This window comes from Magnolia sinica, chromosome 14 (assembly GCF_029962835.1).
Source record: "Magnolia sinica isolate HGM2019 chromosome 14, MsV1, whole genome shotgun sequence".
NCBI classification, from domain to species: domain Eukaryota; kingdom Viridiplantae; phylum Streptophyta; class Magnoliopsida; order Magnoliales; family Magnoliaceae; genus Magnolia; species Magnolia sinica.
In genome coordinates, this window is record NC_080586.1 from 50,393,690 (window position 1) to 50,415,947 (window position 22,258).

The 22,258-nt window shown below is 39.2% G+C and overlaps 2 protein-coding genes across 7 annotated transcripts; one reads left to right on the top strand and one right to left on the bottom strand.

Annotated features, from left to right (window-relative positions):
- Positions 1–1,207: 1,207 nt before the first annotated feature.
- LOC131225576 (UDP-glycosyltransferase 73C6-like) lies at positions 1,208–2,906 on the top strand. The gene has a single exon (XM_058221126.1). It carries the CDS (start codon positions 1,286–1,288, stop codon positions 2,780–2,782), a length of 1,497 nt encoding a protein of 498 aa, XP_058077109.1. The 5' UTR covers positions 1,208–1,285; the 3' UTR covers positions 2,783–2,906.
- Positions 2,907–11,443: 8,537 nt separating this feature from the next.
- LOC131225777 (uncharacterized) lies at positions 11,444–15,353 on the bottom strand. 6 transcript variants are annotated; one of them, XR_009161522.1, is made up of 5 exons: positions 14,951–15,342; positions 13,549–13,619; positions 12,208–12,360; positions 11,775–11,944; positions 11,444–11,659 (listed from the first exon to the last, which is right to left on the bottom strand). XR_009161522.1 is itself a non-coding variant. In XM_058221373.1 (3 exons), the coding sequence occupies exons 1-3, from the start codon at positions 15,143–15,145 to the stop codon at positions 11,567–11,569; spliced, it is 399 nt and encodes a 132-aa protein (XP_058077356.1). In that variant the 5' UTR covers positions 15,146–15,353; the 3' UTR covers positions 11,444–11,566. The 6 variants fall into 6 exon arrangements, 4 of the variants coding, with proteins under 4 accessions (XP_058077356.1, XP_058077357.1, XP_058077354.1 ...); XR_009161521.1 differs by lacking the exon at positions 13,549–13,619 and having other exon boundaries at positions 14,951–15,334; XM_058221373.1 differs by lacking the exons at positions 12,208–12,360; positions 13,549–13,619 and having other exon boundaries at positions 11,444–11,653; positions 11,775–11,891; positions 14,951–15,353.
- Between the last annotated feature and the right edge of the window lie 6,905 nt (positions 15,354–22,258).

Sequence of the window (22,258 nt, forward strand, 5' to 3'; positions counted from 1 at the left end):
AACAGTACAGTGGGCCTTAGGATCATTTAAATGTTGGATATCCAATCACTGTTGTTTTCTTGTGGTGTTGTCCATCTTAGGCTTATATCCCTCTCATTTTTGAGATAGAGTCCTAAAATTAGTTTTAAAAATGGATGACCGAAATGGATGAAATACATACGTCATGGTTGGGCCCACACAGCACCGAACATCAGCCCCTGGCTGGTGGCAGGAGTAGCCAATCCGTTTCCGCTACACAGAGTCCCGCAACTACGAAAGTCGGTGGTGGCAGGGTTACTAGGGACGCGGATTAGATACTGACAGGTTGAACATCGAGTCTTCTACTGAAGTTACGTCACCAAGTTGTAGGCACCACTCTGATGTATGCGGTGTGAATACAACTGATCATCCATTTTGATACATCATTTGAAGGCATAAGCCAAGGAACGAAAGTCGGTGGTGGCAGGGTTACTAGGGACGCGGATTAGATACTGACAGGTTGAACATAGTCCTCTACTGAAGTTATGTCACTAAGTTATAGGCACCACCATGATGTATGCTTTGTATTCATACCGTACATCCATTTTGATATATCATTTAAAAATCTGTAGTGGACCCTATCATAGAAAATAGTGGGGAGAGTGATTTCGACAGTTAAAACTATCCTAAAGCCCACCATAATATTTATTTAAAATCCAACGTTTCAAGAGTTAAAAAAGACATGAAAGAAGGGAAAACATAAATATCAGCTTGATCCGAAACTTTTGTAGCATTTAGAAGTTTTTAATGGTGGGCATCACAATGCCGCTGTTTTCTGTGCTGGGGTTCCCTGAAACTTTGGATTTTAACTCATTCTTTGGATATTGCCCTAAGATGATCTCTCCAAGTGGATGTAAGGCATGGATACAAAACACACATCATAATAGGGCCCACGGAACTTGGTGACGTCACTTCAGTAGCAAGTCTCGCTACTCAACCTGTCAGTATCTAATCCGCGTCCGGTTACCAGGCACTCTGGGTCCATCCAATCATGGGTAGGCCGCACCGGCATCCTAGTATGCTAGAGAGGATATTCACCACATGCGATCTCTTCTCTGGTTCCGAGTGACTTCGGTATTATGGGCCATCCATAACAGAGATGACTAATCGGACAGTCTGGATCTACTGAAATAAAGCCGTACATTAAAGCTCCTCAGCGCTATATTACATATGGAAAAATATGCACCACACACGCTTCAATTTCATCTTCAACCCGTTTTCTTTTGGTCATTCTTCCATTTGCTCATTCTCCAACTCGGCTATTCCCATGGCTGCCCAAGATCCCCACCAGCTTCACTTCATCTTCATTCCTTTCTTGGCCCCTGGTCACATGATCCCCATGATCGACATGGCCGGCTTGTTCGCGAAGCGGGGTGTGATCGCCACCGTCATCACCACAACCGACAATGGAGCTCGGTTCGAGGCAGTAATCAACCGAGCAATGGAATCCAACCTCCCGTTTCGACTTGTACAAGTCCGTTTTCCATCCCAAGAAGTGGGAATGCCTGACAGGATTGAGAACGTCGATTCTATTGTCTCGAGAGAATCGGGAAAGGGTTTCTTCGATGCGCTTGAGATGCTACAACAACCAATAGAAAAGTATCTTCAAGAACATCTACCCCGCCCGAGCTGCATAATTTCAGACTCTTTTTTCCCATGGACATGCGAAACCGCTCAAATGTTTCAGATTCCGAGGATTGTTTTCCATGGGATGTGTTGCTTCTCTCTCCTCTGTATCAAAAACGTGCTTCATTACAAGTCCCACGAAGATGTCGCCTCCGAATTTGAACCTATCGCTGTGCCGGGCTTGCCCCATCGAATTGAGATCCCGAAATCCCAGCTGCCAGAAAGTGTTGCCAACAATTCGGGTTTTCAAGAAATAAGTGAAAAAGCCAGAACAGGTGATTCGAAATCTTACGGTGTGGTGGTGAACAGTTTTAACGAATCGGATAATGAATACGTTGAGTACTACCAGAAGGCAACGGGAAAGAAGGTGTGGACCATCGGACCAGTATCTCTATATAACAAGGAGATGTTGGATAAGACAGTGAGAGGGAACAAGACCTCCATCAATGAGCATGAATGCTTGAGTTGGCTTGATTCAAGGAAACCCAAGTCAGTTGTTTATGTTTGTTTTGGAAGCATATGTCGCCTCACCCATTCGCAGTTGATACAAATTGGTTTGGGCTTGGAAGCTTCGAATCGATCCTTCGTTTGGGTGATTAGAGACATCTCGAAACCGGAGAAGATTGAGGAATGGCTTTCGGACGGATTCGATGAAAGGATAAAGGATAGGGGTCTTATTATCAGAGGGTGGGCCCCTCAGATACTGATACTATCGCACCCGGCAATTGGAGGGTTCTTAACACATTGCGGTTGGAATTCGACATTGGAGGGCATCTGTGCGGGTGTGCCCATGTTAGCATGGCCTCTCTTCGGAGAGCAGTTCTTGAATGAGAAGCTCATCGTACAAGTTCTGAGGATCGGAGTCGATCTAGGCATCTCCCGGAGTGTTGCTGAATGGTACCCGGACGAGAAGAAAGAAGTTTTGGTGGAGATGGAAGAGGTTACGAAGGCTGTAGAGAGGTTGATGGATGAGGGAGATGAAGGAGAAGAAAGGAGAAAGAGAGCAAGAACGCTGGGAGAGAAGGCAAGGTCGGCAATGGAAGAGGGTGGTTCTTCATACATCAACATGACACTTTTGATTGAAGATATCATCAATCAGCACACCGAACGTAACAACACGGAAGTTAGTGTTCTTTAGAGAGGTGAAATTGCATGTGTAAGAGAATTGAAATTATTCAATTGCGTTTGTAAGGGTTCGTTTGGACTTGCCTTTGAATAGCACGAAATTCAGGTGCAGTTTAGCCTATTAGTATGTAACTTTAGAGTATTAGTATGTAACTTTAGAGTCACGATCCTCTGTTTCCGGGAGGCAGAGACTCTCTGCCTCCCGCAACCTCATTGGTCCACCTGTACAGAATGCCATGTAGGCAGTTTTTATTTAAAAAAATAAATAAAATTTCTGTCCGAGCTTCCTAACGGCAACGGCAGCCACTAACGGTGCTTTCCATTTTCGTTATCCGGAGATTTTTACAAGAGATTTCTTCTCCCGTCTGCAAATTCCTTCTTTTACAGATGGATTCGATCAAAGCTCCTACTGGAAGAAAAATCCCCTTTTTTCTTTTGACAATCGGAGGCCCCTCCTTCCCCAATCTCTCTCAATCTCTTTCGCCCATTTTTCATCGTTCGATTCACGACAGGCTGCCCGCCGATAGCCGATTTCGGCCCATTGAAGTCTATTTCGTCCATTCATCCGTCGAAGATTCACTCCATCTCACAGGTATTTATTTATTTTACATTTTTTTTTACAGATTATTTATTTTATATATTCTTTCGTCCATTCAATATCCTTTGTTTTTTTTTCCAAGGCTATGGCCATTGAAGAATTGGTTGTATACATCTGAATTGGTTGTTGAAAAAATGGACTTCTATCTATATTTGACCCCATTACGAGAGAGGGCATTCTAGTTTTGAATGCTGTTGTTGCTCAAAAGAAAATTGTTAGACATCAATCTGTTCATGATAATCTGCAAGCACCACACCAACATTGTCATGGAAAATTCCTCCTGCTTCAAAACATTAACAAGAAGGATGTGTGAAGTTGCATTTTTAATGTCTACTTTATATGTTTTATTACACTACTCAGTTAACATCTGAATTTTATTCCTGAATTGTCTAGTTGAATTTTTCAGGACTTAAACTTCATACATTCAAAGTTTAACTGGGTAGTAGATCATGTTGGTACATTAGAAGGAATCCATGTGAAGATATTGTTCTTGTTTGTTTAGGAGTCTTTCATAAACTAGTGTTCTTACATATCGAGCCTATTGAAGTTCCCACAGGCATCTCTCGATTTTGCCCAGCCAATGGCATTATTGGAATCCCTTCAATAATGATCCTATTGAAGTTATGGCTGGCCGCTAGTTTAATTTGCTTGCAGTAAAGCCACAGCTTAGAGTTGCCTATACCTAACAGACTGCTAAATTCAAACAAAGAATCACCCAGGCAATTCCTGATTAGTCCCCAATTATAATACTTTAGTCAAGCTATTTTTCTTCCAAGCCATCATGGCACCTGACATGTTCTTAATATTTTGAATGAAAGTTTCATAGCTTGGGCATTCCACCAAGGTCTCTTGATATTTTTGCCAGAAGTTCTCCTGTTTGTAGGGATGTTGCCTTGTCATAATCCCAAGCAGGTCAGCAGTTAACTCAGGTGAGATATGGCCTCTGCATTGACTTATATTCCTGCATTTCACATTTATATTGGTTCCTGAAAATGTGTTGATCTTAGGCATCGCCGTGCACAGTGCATCTATGCAACCAAAGCCCTCCACTTTTCTATGGCTTTCTCGGTTTGGAAGGATGAGTTCCGGCATTCAAGTGATTATCCACAATGCCCTCCCACATCTCATCCATTCCATCGCTTTTGCCAATTGGGGTATGTGTGTATGATGTAAAATCTGTTCATCGATCACCTCACTTTGGATTTATGACATAACTGTGAACTGTTTGCTTCTTGCTTATATAGATAAAAACATTTATGGATCTACCCATTAACTTGGTTTTATTGGCATAGGATGACACACAAAATGTCTAAAGTGATTTAGCTGAAAAATACCCTTGAAATGATCAAATTGGCCCTCAAGCTGTTCACACAGTCAACATACGTATGTGGCCCACCAGATGCACTGCTTGGATGTCCCACACACATTTGCTTCTGTACTAAGCCAGAATCTCATTTTAGATACAAAGCTAAGTGAGTGCGTATGAATGCGATTATTTAATAGAATATTTGAACTTGCTAAACTGGCTTCTTATTGTTGTTTTCCATTGCATTTTGCAGACAATTCCTGGAGCAACTGTATACTATGTCCAAAATATGTGAGATCTGTTCTAAATCTCTGTTTCTTGATTTCTCGCATGTGGTCCAAAATATGTTGTTAGTTTGAAACCTAAATGACTCATCTTCGATCTGAACAAAAGGATAATCTTCACTTTAAGTTTTCAATTGCCCCTTTTTCCTACATTGGGCCGTAGCTACTGCAGCGGTTTGCAAAACACCAAATGCAGTCTGCATGCAACAACATACCAACCTGGCAGCCATGGACCCATGGGACTGATGGATCCAAAACTAGGCTGGTATGCCCTGCAAATGAACGGGGGAAAATCTTTTTCAACTAATCGGGTTTCCCACATGAATGGAAACAATGGACAGTAGAAAAACTTGATGACTTGACCAGTCTATTTTTGGGCCAACCTGATTGAGTTATCAAGTTGTCACTACCCTGCTATGGCAGCATAGATCTGATGATTCAATACAACTTGCTATTGGAACTACACATGGTTACTATCTTAAAATTCCAACAGTTGTTTCAGATAATAGATGGTTGCCGTTCAAAAATTATCCGTTGATGTGAATAATTGATTCAGGACAGTCTGATCATCTAATGGGATAAAAGTGGTCCCATTGCTGGTCAATTGGCACAGAGACCATCAGATTGCAAATCAAACCCAAATCAGGCTCATCTGAGGGTCCTGTCAAACACCCAACACTCCAAATTGCATATCTAGACCATGGCAAGGGCTCAGATTAATCTGATGGAAGATCAATACCATATTAACAGCCCTGATAGATACCCAAGATGAGATAGACAGTCCTCAGTTTTTTTCTTTTTTTTTTTGTTCCTGCTTACTTTTTGGGCCTCTTTCTGGGTACCAACCAAGTGCTTAAATAAAATGAAATTGGTCCTGTTTGCAAGCCGATAAAGTTTGCTTTGAAAAGGGCTGGAGATCCGTTTGTAAATCTCCATCTCTTGATAAGCACTCTACACTTAGCCACATGGGCCAACCTAGTAGCCATAGACATTCATGTGGGACCCAGGGCATTGATGGATCCAAAACTAGGATGGTGTGCCCTGCATATGAGTGTCCTAGATCTTGGTTGTCAATCACCACATAACAACAATTACTTGTCGACACACCATCCAGCTAGAATGTGACAATCAGAACTCAGGCTATCGCCGTCAACCAGTCAACAGAGAAGAGGGGAAATCTTCTGCAAATTCTGCAGCGATTTCAATGGATGGAAATGTGGTAGCCCAGAGGGGGGCTTTGCTGCTTCATATGGGGATCGATATGGACTTCATTCGGAATGGCTGTTTTTGCAGGATATATTTATGACCGAAAAGTTAATTTTAGATAGTGTAACTCAGATTATGAGTGTACATACTATTTTATTAGCTGACCTCTACACATGGCAGGGTGCTGCTGACAAAGGTCCTCTATATGGCATAGGTTCTGGTTCTTGGGGTGCATTTGAGAAGTCTAGCCTCGCGCATTGCTGAAATCCGTTGTTTTTTTTCTCCTGCTTTTCCCTGTGTCTCAATCTGTAAATTTTCTGTCCATTATGTAACCTTTCATTCTCAGGATGCTTGTAAATGGGGCTGGTTGTAAATGATTTACAGTTGTGTTTGAATTCTAATTTAAGCCCGTAAAGGTCTTCTGATCTAGAAGATTCAGCCTAGTGGAATTTTTAATTGTTTTTTCTTCTTTTCTTTTTTCTTTTTTTCTTTTACATTGTAAATGATTTACTGCCGGTAAAAGATACGGCGACGCCCCCTTTTAGCAGCACGTGTCCTACCACCAATAATTCTTATACCAGCAGTTTTTGGGACATTTAGGGGCAGTTTTTGAACGCGGGTGAAGCCCATTTTCCCTGTAGTGTCACCAAAATCAGGATTAGGCTTAATCCCAATTTTGCAGGTAAATAGATTGATTTGAGTACTAGGGACCTTAAACAAGACCTTCAACTGCAAGCTAGCCAGGATCAGACTTGCATTGAGGTCTTTAGAGATCATCTTGATATGTGAAGGTCATGACTATGCATTTGATCATTTGTGACTGTTAATCCAGTGGGCCATCACCTGGTAAAAATTGCAGTGAATTATCTTACAGTTAGATTGTTACAGTTTTGCCCATTAAATGTGGACTCCTTTTTATGTTTGAATGCTTGAAAAATTCTATCAACCCTCCATTTTTATTTGGCTAAACAGATGAGACATCTATGGTCAGTCGATTCATTGCCCACCAAATATATGATTCAGCTCAAAATGAACATATCCAATGTGCACAGTTAACATGCCTCAGACTGCTTTGTAGAATTCCTTGTTGCCAAATCCATTTGCTAGCAATTCATCAGCTAACTTGCATAAACGGAAAACCCATGTGGGGGGACATTTTCTGTGGGCTCCACCAGTGGAAGATGGCCCATTCAACAAAAGGGAGCTTTGGCAACTAAAAACTTCCAGGTGAGGTTTTAGTGCCTGGAGCAACCTGGGGGGCCATAATGTCAACGGTATGGATCTTCGGTTTGTGAGCCCCACTTGTTCGAAACAGGAAACCCCTATGTACTGTGGATCTTCTGGGTATATCTCAAAAGCCGAAAAATCAATTCAACTAGATGTCTAGCTAGGATGGGTTGACCCGAAAATTCAACTAGAGTCGACATTTAATTACTAATTAAATAAGAGTATTTAAATAATAGCACCTATTTAAATTGTATGAATATAAAATAAAAATGGGATTTTTATGTCAAAATTCCTCTAGCATTTGGATTTTACTAAATAGTGCCTTTAGGAACCGAAATTCTTAGAGAGTGATTTTTCATATGGAAAATTATAATGTGAGTGTTACCCTTACCATGGGGCCCACCTTGATGATGTGTTGTATATCCACTGACGTTTATCCATTTTTCTATCCCATTTTAGGACAATGTCGCAAAAATTTAGCAAATCGAAATTTGAGGTGGACCACACCATAGTAAAACGGTGGTGATTGAACACCCACCATTAAAACCTTACCAGAGCCCTTTGTTAGACGAAGTGACGAGGTTGCTAGACAAAGTGACGGGGTTCAACATTGTGGGTTCTTTAAATTTCAGGGGTGGATGTCTCTCATCTAAATATTTTATTTGTATGGGGTGCGACCATTGACTTTATCAGGGCCCAATGCGACCGGTAGATTGTTGAAAAAAGTGACGGGTTGCCGAACAAAGTGACCTGGTTCCACTAAATGAATTGACGAGGTTGTAGTACAAAATGACGGGGTTCAGTAGACAAAGTGACGGGGTTGTAGTACAAAGTGACGGGGTTGCAGTACAAGGTGACGGGGTTCACCAGACACAGTGACGAGGTTGCAGTCCAATCCAACCATTAGATTGTAAAAAAAAGTGACGGGTTGAGGGACAAAGTGACCTGGTTCCACTAAATGAATTGACGAGGTGATGTAGAGCGGGTCGCAGACAATTACATGGCCAAGATGGATCAGAAAAGGCCCGGTCGACGACAGAAGTGATCCAGACCATCGAACCTTAAATCGGGCGTATCTTGCAATCCGGAATGAGTTATCTGACGTAAAATATATGATTTTGGGGTAGAACGAGAAACTGAAGCCAACCAACCCCGCTACGCCGGGTTGCGCAGCCCGGAATTGCGAAAAAACCCCTGGATTGACGGTCGTTTCCCTGTTTTAATTTCGTTTTTACTATAAATAGTAAGTTTTAGTTTGATTATAACTCTTCATCCGTCGGGCTTTAGGAGTTGCGCCCAACGTGAAAAGAGCTTAGAATAATTAGGAGAACGGTTTGGTGAAGCCAAATAGGACACTTACTATTTTTGGCCGAAAACCTTGCGCACTAGTAGACATCACGACCGTCTATAAATAGTAAGTTTACTATTTATAGTAAGTCGCGGATTCTAAGAGTTTGAGTTGTAGTTTGCTTCTAATTTCTTTCCCATTGCTTGGTAGCCCTATTTAAAGGGTTGTGAACTCGTTTTTATTCATCAATTAATCAATTTCGAATTTATTAGAATTTATTTCTATTTTCTGCTTTCTTTCCTCGTGGATTCGAGAAGTCTCTGTGAGGAGTCCAGAGAAGCTCTGTGGATTCGGAGTAGTTATCCTCATCACGTTCATCCCTGCGTCACGAGGTTACATTACAAAGTGACGGGGTTCACTAGACAAAGTGACCTGGTTCCACTAAATGAATTGACGAGGTTAAATTACAAAGTGACGGGGTTCACTAGACAAAGTGACTTGGTTCCACTAAATGAATTGACGAGGTTACATTACAAAGTAACGGGGTTCACTAGACAAAGTGACATAGTTGCAGTACAAAGTAACGGGGTTCATTAGACAAAGTGACGAGGTTGTAGTACAAGGTAACGAGCTTCACTAGACACAGTGACGAAGTTGCAATCCAATCCAACCATTAGATTGTTGAAAAAAGTGACGGGTTGCCAGACAAAGTGACTTGATTCCACTAAATGAATTGGCGAGGTTAGATTACAAAGTGACAAGGTTCACTAGACAAAATGACATAGTTGCAGTGCAAAGTGACAGGGTTCATTAGACAAAGCGACGACGTTGTAGTACAAGGTGATGGGGTTCACTAGACACAGTGATGAGGTTGCAATCCAATCCAACCATTGGATTGTTGAAAAAAGTGACGGGTTGCCAGACAAAGTGACTTGGTTCCACTAAATGAATTGACGAGGTTAGATCACAAAGTGACAAGGTTCACTAGACAAAGTGACATGGTTGCAGTGCAAAGTGATGGAGTTCATTAGACAAAGTGACATAGTTGTTGGGCAAAGTGACGAGGTTGCTAGACAAAGTGACGGGGTTCACTCCACAAAGTAATTGGGTTGCTGGATAAAGTAATGACATTCTACTAGATAAAGAGAAGATGTTGTATCTTACTAGACAGTGTGACGGGGTTTTAATAGACAGTGTGATGGAGTTGTTGGACAAAGTGACGAGATTTCACTTGATAAAGTGAAAGGGATGCTAGACAAAGTGACAAGGTTCTTGTAGATAAAGTGACGGGATTACTTGATAAAGTGACGGGATTCCATTAGATAAAGTGACGGGGCTGCCAAGTAAATTGAAAATACTCTTATTTCTTCCAAAAGGGTGTGAACCCCAAAACTACATGTCTCTGCATGCTAGCTAGTTATTATTTGGATATGGGTGAAATAAACACAACAATGCTAGCCAGTTAGAACTGGATCAATTAAATTTTATCATTCTGCCATACATTAAAGAATAAAAAAAATTACATTTGTCTCTACATGCTTACTAAAAAATGACACAAAAATGGTTTAAAAAATAAATTAAATAAATCCCTCCATCCAACCAGCATCTGTCTCTGCCTGCAACCTTCCTAATTGCATCCATCTCATAAAGCAAAATTTGAATAAACTGGCCTTTACTCACAACATCCCCGGTTCCACTAAATGAATTGACGAACAAAGTGACCTGGTTCCACTAATGAATTGACGAGGTTGTAGGACGAAATGACGGGGTTTAGTAGACAAAGTGACGAGCTTGTAGGACAAAGTGACGGAGTTCAGTAGACAAAGTGACGAGCTTGTAGGACAAAGTGACGGGGTTCAGTAGACAAAGTGACGAGGTTATGGTACAAAGTAACGGGGTTTACTACACAAAGTGACGAGGTTGCAATACAAAGTGACGGTATACAGTAGACAAAATGATGGGGTTTTAATAGACGGAGTGACGGGGTTGTTGGACAAAGTTACGAGATTTCACTAGTTAAAATGAAAGGTATGTTAGACAAAGTGACAAGGTTATTGTAGACAAAGTGACGAGATTACTGGATAAAGTGACGAGGTTGCCAATTAAATTGAAAAGAACATCTAATCAGCCAAGTGTTAACTGGAGCAATCTTGGAGATGAGGCCTCTTTAGTTGAAATTTGATAAAATAAATGTGTATAAATTAAAAATAATCACTACTAGAAAGAGGATCAAAGGCTACAGATAAAAGTTGTAGCTATAGATTTTGGCAATAGATTAGATCCGTAGCTGGTTAGTCCTTGAGGTTGCTCCAAACCTAATTAATCCTTATGACATGTGAGGGCTTAAAGCCTTGGAGGTTTCATCTTTAGAATAATGTATTTAATGTCAACTGCACTAAACGAATGCCCACCAACAGTGTAAAATGCTAGATAAGCCTGAAAGTTTCATGAACAATGAGTTTCAGTCAAGACCCAAAATTAAGGAAAGGAATAATATCTTCTAGATGGATAATGGGAAGATATACAGGACACAATGCAGCCAAGAAAGACATGAAACAAATAAAATTTTTAACAAATGCCATTTGCTAAATATTTCAGTAACAACTAGATTTTTTTTAAAAAAATAAAAATAAAAATGAATGGGCAATGCATGATAACCAAAATTAATATGAGGTTGTCTCTGCTACATGATCCTGAGTTCTGTGTAGAAAGCTCATGATTAGCTTCCAGTTTTGAACTACATATACTATAAATTCGAGGGTCCATTTGGAAATATCAAATAATATGTATTATAAGCATAAAGAAGTGGAAGTAACCAAATTGAAGGATCCTTCTCTAGCATTAATATTGAAGATCAGGGCTCCAAATTACATGCGTTCATTCTCCTCCTAACTAAGTAGAAAATGCAAGGCAATCAATTCTTCTTCAAGCTTTAGAACTATGATCTTGAGCATAGCTTTGTTAGACAACAGCTCCTAAGCCTGCAAAATACATGAGCACATAAATAACAACACAAAGACCCAATAATTGCAAGATATGATTACCTAACAAGATAGGGAAACACACAGAACAAAGACATGAATATAGGAAGGTTACCTTGGCGGGAATCTGAGAAGGAGAATCAGACAAAGGTGCAGAAGCTTGAGCAACAGCATTTGCCAAAGCAAAATGCAAGTCGATCTCCTCTTGTAGCTCCTTTTGTAGTTTCTGAACCTGGGAAATGCAATCAATGCACGGGAGTTTGTCTTTATTGGCAATAAGCATCTCTGACATGTAGTAATGAAATGAATGGTGAGATTGATTTAAATATTTTAGGATAAAAACAGAAACAGGTGATGTAGGTCTTCTCTTTCTAGTAGAAGCTTATTGTTATTTACTAATTCCCCCAAAAAAAATAAAAATAAATAAAACACCCAAAAGCAGATACATAGCAGAGACACCAATCAGAAAAGAAAAACTAAACACACTGACACCAAATGAGTAGATAGTGCAATGGAAACCAACTGTGTACATGCCAACAATAATCTACCTCTGGTTCACGTTATTTCAGTTCCTCATATCCCCTCTCAACGGCTGTCCTAATTGTAGAATCAAGGGTAATATCTAAAAATAATAGATCCTTTAAGCGATCATGAGATTTAAGAAGCAAAGGTCGAAGTTCTGCACGAGCCTCCAACAATCCCTGCAGTATCACATTTTCAGCAATTAAATACAACTAGTTAAAAGAAATTTGAAGAGAATACAGCATGAGCACTAATTGAAGGATTATTTGTTTGGTTTCAGAAGAACAAGGTGGGGCTGTGTTTTGTCTCAGCATGGGGATATCTGGGTTTGGATGCTAAAAGCTGGGTTGTTAGATTGGATTCAGTGGGGAATCATCTTTGGTGTTGTCAAGTGGCTCAGGTAGATGTCAGATGTCTAGGGTGGTGAGTTAATCCATCTGAATGTTGGCAGCTCTATCTGCTGCGCGTGTGAGCAACTTGTGGGCTAGTGGGTAGGAAGCGAGCCAACCACTGTGCTGTTTTGCCTGCTCTGGCTGCTGTACAGATGGCATTTGCAAGGCTGGTGGAAATTGGAGGCAGTGTGGCTAGTGTGTTTTGTTGACATTGAATGCCTAAAGAAAGAGAGAGAAGCTCTTAGATTTGCTTCCTACTCTGCTATGTAGAGAGAAGCTCTACTGCCCACTGTTGTTTGTGTGTTTGGGAGTTGATTTTGTTTGCCAGGAGTCCTAAAGGTGGGGAGATGAAGAGTGGTTGCAACTGGTTTGGTAGGGCCTGCTTGAAATTATACAATATGTTGTTTTTTCATGGAGCCCACCCGAAAGGTTGTACATCCTTTGTTTTTCACACACACACCCATCTAAATTTGTGAATGAGATCAACACCATTAAAGACAGATTTCAGAATCAGTAGAGGTAACCAACACTTTAGATGGGTTCACTGGGAAAACTATTCAAACATGAATTAGATGGCGTACATAAAAATATGAAGAATTTTACATTCTAGAAAAATGAGAATCGGTCATGAAGGGAGTAAAAATCTACAGTGAGAATGGAACCATCCCAAAGAAATAACAAACTTCTTATCAATTCTATCATCCAATGTTGATATGACAATAACATTCTACTAATTAGAGTACTTAATAATGCAATTCCAACCATTTATAAAATATACACAAAGAAAATGCTTCTGATACAGGCAAAAGATGCTTCAAAGGTGGGAAACAACCTATCTCAAATTTAACAAATAAAATAAAATAATAATAATAACAACAAAACATATAATATTCAATCGCTCATTCCTGAAGCAAGAATATAGTTTTCCTAGCTACAATTCACCTAGAAGAATTAACCAATAAAGAATAAAAATACCAGAATATTCTGATATTCCACCATGTACTTCCATTCGAAGTACAAATTTCATGAAAGAAGCAAATACCCACCTAAAATATAGAAATAAGTAAATTCCAAAATCATACCATTAACTAGCCTTACAACACCCACATAGCCATCTAAGAAGAAAAAACCAGCTACAATAACACTATCTACAACAGCATGAGCACGAGATTCATGAAAAACTAATAACCACCTAAAATAAATAACAAAAAGAGTAAAGCACCCATAATTTAATCATCTAATTTTTGAACTAGTCATTTACGGAAAAAATGCATACCATCGACAAAAACTACAAATTTAAGGAAAAAGTAACAGCCACCTAAAACAAATAACGAGAAGAACAAATGTGCTCAAAATTTGTAATCTACTGCATGTACAAGCAAACATTTGCGATAGTAGGAGTAGAAAATCAATGTCATTTAGATAATAAATTTGTCTTAGAACATTCATATGTCACGAGGGTTGTTGTCCTTCTTTTCCAATTATTGAACTACTACTACAATCTGCCACAGGATGTTGGAATGCTGCGTAATTTGTAGTATTCTACATATTAATCATTCCATGAATCTAACATGAAGATTTGTAATATTCTACATATTAATCATATGCCATTATGGTAAGATCATTAGGAAGGGTAAGTAGGAAATACCTAACATGAAGATTGAAGATTTGTTATATTTTATCTTTGGATAACTAAACATGGTGTCATTATCATTGATTCAGGGTCAACTTTCTCATGATTGCCCTGCAGAGGTTAGGCGATTGGCTGCATAACTGACATCGACCCTCCTTTGCCCAAGCTCGAGAGCTAACAGTGAGGCACATTTTGTTTTGGGGGGATTTATTTTAAAATGCCAAATAAAATTGAAGCGTTCTCTTCATGGCATATTTGTGCATATGAGCCAGTTGTGGATTTTCCTATAGAAGTTTGATTGTTAGAATCTAGCAATAGGTGCTGCAATTCACTCTGGTCATTTGGATTTATGGTTGATTGTGAGCTGGATTTTATATCTAATTGCTGGAAATCCAATTTTGGTGGCTGAAATTTGTGTTTGCACTGTTGGAAACTAATCACAGTTGCTGGAGTTGAAATCTATGTACAGATTTTATTGGAAAATTACCGCAATTGCTAATATTTGGGCAATTGGAATTGTTGGGGACATATCTTAAGATGACTCTGTGTTCGAAGATAAAAATCAATCAAGAAGTTAGTTAAATTCCTACATAAACTGCATCACCAACCAGTTGCCCTAAGTAATCAGGAACATCAACATAACTTTGAGTAAGATTAATATCTAGCTACGTATATCCAATGCAAAAAATTACAAAGGTGCATTATTTTGGTTAGATTTCTTTGCTTAAATAATATATAAAATACCTGTGAGATGAGGTGAATCTTCGATGGACGAATGGACGAAATAGACTTCAATGGGCCAAAATCGGCTATCGGCGGGCAGCCTGTCGTGGATTGAACGATGAAAAATGGGCGAAAGAGATTAGGGAAGGAGGGGCCTCCGATTGTCAAAAGAAAAAAGGGAATTTTTCTTCCAGCAGGAGCTTTGATCGAATCCATCTGTAAAAGAAGGAATTTGAAATTAGAATCGACAGACGGGAGAAGAAATCTCTTGTAAAAATCTCCGTAGAACGAAAATGGGAAGCACCGTTAGTGGCTGCCGTTGCCGTTAGGAAGCTCAGACGGAAATTTTATTTATTTTTTTAAATAAAAACTGCCTACGTGGCATTCTGTATAGGTAGACCAATGAGGTTGCGGGAGGCGGAGAGTCTCTGCCTCTCGGAAATAGAGGATCCAAACTCTAACTTTAAATTGCATTTGAAAAGTTACTCTGTTTGGTTGGTGAAATACATACACAATCCATTTAAGGTTGTTATAAGTGTTTAAGATGCCTAGTCAAAATAGAAATCAGAAATATTCCTATTTTAAAATTGAAAAATATTATCATGTAGGGATGACAGATGTGTATACGGTTGCCCATTTTTAGCTCAACATCTAGTAGTGGATATGGGAACAGATGCCCTTATAACCACATTCACCAAATCAAGTTAATCCTTCTGAAGCATATGACATCAAACGTGGGTCCCTTTGCACATGCTACCTTAATTATAACCGATGTGGACTCTGATTGCATGGTAGGGATGGTCTGGACAGTGATTTTGAGAAGCTTATCCAATCAAAGGTGCAGTCCTTTTTAATGGGTAAAAATTCATAAACCCTTTGATCCAGATTGGCCAATGTATCTACATCACCTCTTTTCAAATGCTGGTACTCTCACAATAGAAAATCAAGTTTCAATGCATATCGAAGACTGAGATGGCCCTATGTGGAGCTTCAACGGCTACAACCCATGGGCTCACGATGGTCAAACAAATAGTTGAATGGAATTTTGACCAAAAAAGCATTGCGTTATTCCCAAATGTCCCAACTATTAGAAAGATTAAACAAATGTCCTACCTAATTAGCCGACACCTTTTTAAAAAACAGGTTGGGTCCAAATTACCCATGGCCGCCTTTCGCGTTGAGCTGACAACGGGAGGGATTCCGATGGGGTAAACACTGTGGGGCCCACTATGGTGTTTAAGAGAAATTCACACCGCTCACATATTTTATCAAATCATTTTATGACATGAGCTGAAAAATAAGGCAAATCTATAGCTTAAGTGGGCCACACAACAGAAAACAGTAGAGTTCGCACGCCCACGGTAGAAACATTTATGTGTTGCATAAGCTTTAGATTAAGCTAATATTTTTATTCTTTCAGTCCATCCCCATGGTAAGGAGTTTACTAGCATTTAGACTACTTTAGGAATAGTTTAGATGGTATATAAACATCATAGCGGAGCCTAGAAAAATTTGAATGGTAGGCAATTCATTTCCACTATTTCCAGTCGTGTGGTCCGTCTAAGTTTCAAATCTGTCTAATTTTTTATTTCATTTCAAGACATGATCTTCCAAAATGAATGGATGAAGTCAATTTTTTAAAAACATCATGGTGGGCCCAACATAGCTTACGATAGTATAAACTGCCTCCATAAAGCTTTTCTCTCAAAATATGCATTAGTTTAATGTGATGTGACGTGGATCCGGTAACCAGACCTATCTAGAAATGGATGGTCTTGTGGGGCCCATTGTGATATATATATTTTATCCATGCCTTCTATCTATTTTGACAGATCATTTTAGGGCATGAGCCCAAGAATGAGGGATATCAAAGGCTCATGTGGATCATACCATAAAAAGCAGTGAGATTAAAAACCTACCATTGAAAACTTTTTGGGCCATAGAATCTTTGGATGTAACTCATATTTTGGCACGTGGCATTAAAATTACATTTTAAATCCAATGCACGAAGTGAATTTGACACATAACCCACAACAAGACCCACAACTCTTAACATATGTTGACCTCAACCCTTGCCACGTTACAACCTCGACCCTTGCCACGTTACAACATCGACCCTTACGACGTTACAACCATGACCCCGACCCTTATAACATCACAACCTCGACCCTTAACACATTACGACCATGACCTCGGTCCTTATAATATGACGAACTCGACACTTACCATATTATAACCATGGCCTCGACCCTTAGCACATAACAATATTGACCTTTCACATGATAAACTCAACCCTTAGCACATGACAATATCGACCTTTCACATGACAACCTCGACCCTTACCACGTTACAACCACGACTCCGAACTTTATAACATGACAACCTCGACCCTTACTATGTTATAACCATAACCTCGACCCTTATAACATGACGGCCTCAACCCTTACCACATTACAACCACAACCTCAAACCTTATAACATGAAAACCTCGACCCTTAACACATGACAATGTCGACCTTTTATATAACAACCTGACCCTTAACACATGACAACCTCAACTCTTACCACGTCACCACCATGACCTTTAATTACCATGTTACAATCACGACCCCAGCTTTTATAACATGACAACCTTGACCGTAACACATTACAACCACGACCTCCACCCATATAACATGACGACCTTGACCCTTACCACATTATAACCACGACCTTAAACCTTATAACATGACAACTTCGACCCTTAGTATATGATAATATTGATCTTTCACATGAAAACCTTGACCCTTACCATATTACAACCATAAACCCAACCCTTATTACATAACAACCTCGACCATTAACACATTACAACCACAACCTTGACCTTTATAACATAATGACCACGACCCTTAATAAATGATAATATCGACCCTTCACATGACAAACTCAACCCTTAACACATGACAACTTCGACCCATAGCACATGACAATCATAACCCCGACCTTTAACACATGACAACCTCAACACTTAACACATGAGAACCATGACTCAAACCCTTAACACATAACCTCAACCATTAAAAAATTATATATGTTCATTGGCTTATAAGATAATGTATTACGAAATCCTAATTTTATATCATTCATTGTCTTCTACATGATAACCACAACCATCCTTATTTACCTCAAATCCCCTATAATAATCACATTTTCCCATGATAACAACAACCACCATTATTCATCTCTATCCACAACCAAAAGTGGCTTCCATCTGTAAGAAAATGATATTATAAAAAAATAAAGTATTCATTTAAAATGTCTTACACGTATCAGTGGCTTGCTCGTATGCTGAAAAAGTTAACGATGGTGAACGTAAGCCAGAAAATAGAGTCGAAATGAGTGGTAGTGGGTCATTCGCAATTATTTTTGAAAAGGAAAAAAAGCCTCAAGAAAACTGCCAAAAAAAAAAAAAAACTTCGTACAGATACCAAATTTCAAGAATAGGGGCAATTAGTTCATTTAAATTTTTTTACTACAATCAAGACCCCTAGTTTAACACCACGCCACATATAAATCTCGTGTAAAAGGCCGGTCAAGTTTCTTCGTTAGCCTAGTCAGGGCTAATTGAGGAACGAAAAATCATAATCTCGTTAATCCTCCGGGCGTGTTTGATTTTTCAAAGCATGTGTAAATACCCTTGAAATGAGTAATTATTATCATTTCACCCATTTAAGAATCGATCGAACTTTCTACCTTGGAAATCGGTTCAAAAAGCTAGTTTAAATTTGTGGACCCCAAGGTGATGTATATGATATATCCATTCCGTCCATTTATTTTACCACAATATTTTTAGGCATGAGTCGAAAAATGAGGTAGATCCAACACTCAAATGTCCCACACCAAAAGAAACAATGGCCCTAAAAGGTTTTTAATGGTAAGTGCTCGATTCCCTTTTTTCCGTGATGTAGTCCACTTAAGCTTTGGATATGCCTCATTTTTTGGCTCATGCCATAAATTTATTAAGAATAATAGATGAATGGTGTGGATAAGCGATATGCATTATGGTGGGACTCATAAATATGTCGTAGTGTTCTCAATTTTTACATTAAGGGGTTGTTTGATTTTTAATTTCCCTGCTAAATACAAGGAAATATGTCCGTTTTACTTATTCCACCTTGTTTGAAATTAGTAGGGAATTATGTTTCGCCATACAATACCTTTTATTACTAATTTAAATATGTGGCCCCACCATGATATATGTAAGTTATCCAACCATCAATCCTTTTAAAAAATATATTTTAAGGCATGAATCCAAAAATGAGGAAAATCAAAAGCTCAAGTGGACCACACCTTAAGGAATAATGATTATTAAGATATCAATGGTTGAAAACTGCTTTCTCCCTAGGGCCCACATTGATGTTTATTTGTCATCCAACTTGTTCATAAGGTCACACAGTCATGGATAAAGGGAAAACAAAAATATCAGTTAGATCCAAAACTTTTGGAGTCCTCGAGAAACTTTCAATGGTAGGAGTTTAATTTCCATTGTTTCCTGTATTGTGGTCCACTTGATCTTTGGATCTACCTCATTTTTTGGCGCATGCCATAAAATGAGTTGGCTAAAGGGATGGACAGTGTGGATAAGACACACACATTATGGTGGGCCCCATGATTTAATATTTTCTCCTCGGGCCATGTGGGGAGTGTTATAAATAAAAGGTACCGGTCAACATTACCTTGGAAATCCGGCTAGAAATACATAGATATATAATTATTACCTATTTAACTTGAATTACCTGTGTAATTAAAAAATCAAACTAGCCCTAAAAAGCATGTGGCCAAATCAAATGTAGCACATGGTGAAAGGTAAAAACAGGAGAAATAATCATTACATATTTAGACGTGTTGTTTACCGGTGAATTGAAATATCAAAAAAGCCCTTTACTACATAAAAAGGGAGTTCATGTCTGTTTGATTTTCTAATTTGATTTTCTAATTAAGATGTAATTCATGGTAAATGGGTAATAATTATTTACTTCTTTATTTCCAGTCGGATTTTCAAGGTGGTTTGACCGCGACCTTTCATTTATAGCAATCCTCACATCACTCGAAAAGAAAAGTTAAATTATGGGGCCCACCTTGATGTTTGTGTATTATCCACACTCTTCATCCCTTTAACCAATTCATTTTAGGAAATGAGCCAAAAAAGAGAGGCAGATCAAAAGATCAAGTGGACCACACCACTAGAAACAATAGGAATTGAACTCCTATCATTGAAAGCTTCTTGAGGACCCCATAAGTTTTGGATCAAACTGATATTTTTGTTTCCACTTTATCCATGATCGTGTTACCTTATTAACAGGTTGGACGACAAATAAACATCACTGTGGGCCCTAGGGCAAAAATAACTTTCAACCATTGACATTTTAATGATCATTGTTTCCTAAGGTGTGGTCCACTTAAGCTTTTGATTTTCTTCGTTTTTGGATTCATGTCTTAAAATATATTTTTTAAAAGAATGGATGGTGTGGATAACTCATATATATCGTAGTGGGGCCCACATATTTAAATCAGTAATAACAACGTTTGTATGGACCGATTTTCGAAGCATAATCCCGGGACTTTTAAATCGGTGTAGTAAGTAATAACCAAGTAATTCCGTGTATTTATTAGGAAAATTCAAAAATCCAGCGGCCCCTCAATGAATTAAAAGCTCACGCGACTTTTTCTGGTCGGGTGCACAGCCAAAAAGGATCCGAATCATTACCTAACGTCACGTCACGTGGGTAGCAAAGAAGGACAGGATGTAGAAAAATCAACGAATTTTTCACATAAGCTGCTCCCGTTGATCTCACTTGCCTTCTAACAACGGCACTTTCGTTTCTTCCGGCTAGCGGATTGACAAGCGAACCACACCACCGACTTCGCTTGATATGTTTACGTTAACAAGTTATGTGAATCCGAGATATGTGTTATATCCAAACAGCCGTCCATTTGGCGAGCTTGTCACGGGACTTGAGGGGTTGAACGTCAGTTAAAAAAGCTTTGGGTTAATATGATATTTATTTTTCTCTTTACTGAGGGTTTTTTTGGCCTTATAAACAGATTGGATAGAAAATAAGTATTATGATTGGCTCTATAAAAGTTTTAACAGTACGATTCATTGTCCCGTCGCTTTTTGAGGTGTGGCGCAGTTTAACTTTGCATATGATTCAGTTTGAAACCATGCTTTAAAATGATGTCACGAAATGGATGAATAGTATAGATATAATAAATACATCATCGTCCTTTGAACCGGCCGTACAATACGGCGCTCGAGGAGTGGCCGCTCGTCGTCTTCGCACGACACGTACACATCAGCTAGGTGTGTGCGGTATACCAGCCAAATCGCTTCGCAAAACTAAGGCGGTGCCCATTTTAGGACGCGGTTTAGGTACTAACCCCGGGACGCGAATTAGATAGCGACAGGCTGAGTGGTGAGTCAGCTACTGAAGTACGTCACCAAATTTCGTGGGCTCCACCATAATGTATATGTTATGTCTACACCGTCCATGCATTTTGAGACGTCATTTTAGGGCATGAGCCAAAACATTAAGAAGATAAAAAAGCTTTAGTAGACCCCACCATAGAAAATAGTGGGGAGAGTGATTCCCACGGTTGAAACTATTCTAAGGACCAAAATAATGTTTTTTTGAAATCCAAACTTATTCAAAAGTTAAAAAAGGCATGAAATAAGGGAAAACAACGAATATCAGTTTGATCGAAAACTTTCGTAGCACTTAGAAGTTTTTAATAATGGGTAACACTGTCCCACTGTTTTCTGTGCTGGGTCTACTGAAACTTTGAATTTAACTAATTCTCCGCATGTTGTCCTAAAATGATCTCTTCAAATGGATGGAAGGTGTGGATACAAAACATACATGGTGGTGGGCCTACGGAACTTAGTGGCGTCACTTGAGTAGCCAATCTCGCTGTTCAACCTGTCAGTAGCTAATCCACGCCCCTACCCTGCCTGTCCCGGACAGGCGAAGGCTCCACCGTGACGTAGGAATTTTATCCGCATCGTCCATCCTGTATCATTACAGAGTAGTAAACCAAAAATAAGAAGTATCCGAGCCTCAAGTGGACCACACAAGCAGCGGTGCTAAGGACGGCCACCATTAAAATCTTACTAGCGCCCACTGTGTCGTTTATTTTCCATCCAACCCCTTGATATGGTAATATAAACCTGGATGAAATGAAAAAATAAATATCATCTTGATCTAAAACTTATGTAGTCCCTAAGAAATTTTCAACGGTGGGAATTCAATCATCACCGTGTGGATCATCTGAGACTTCGATCACCAT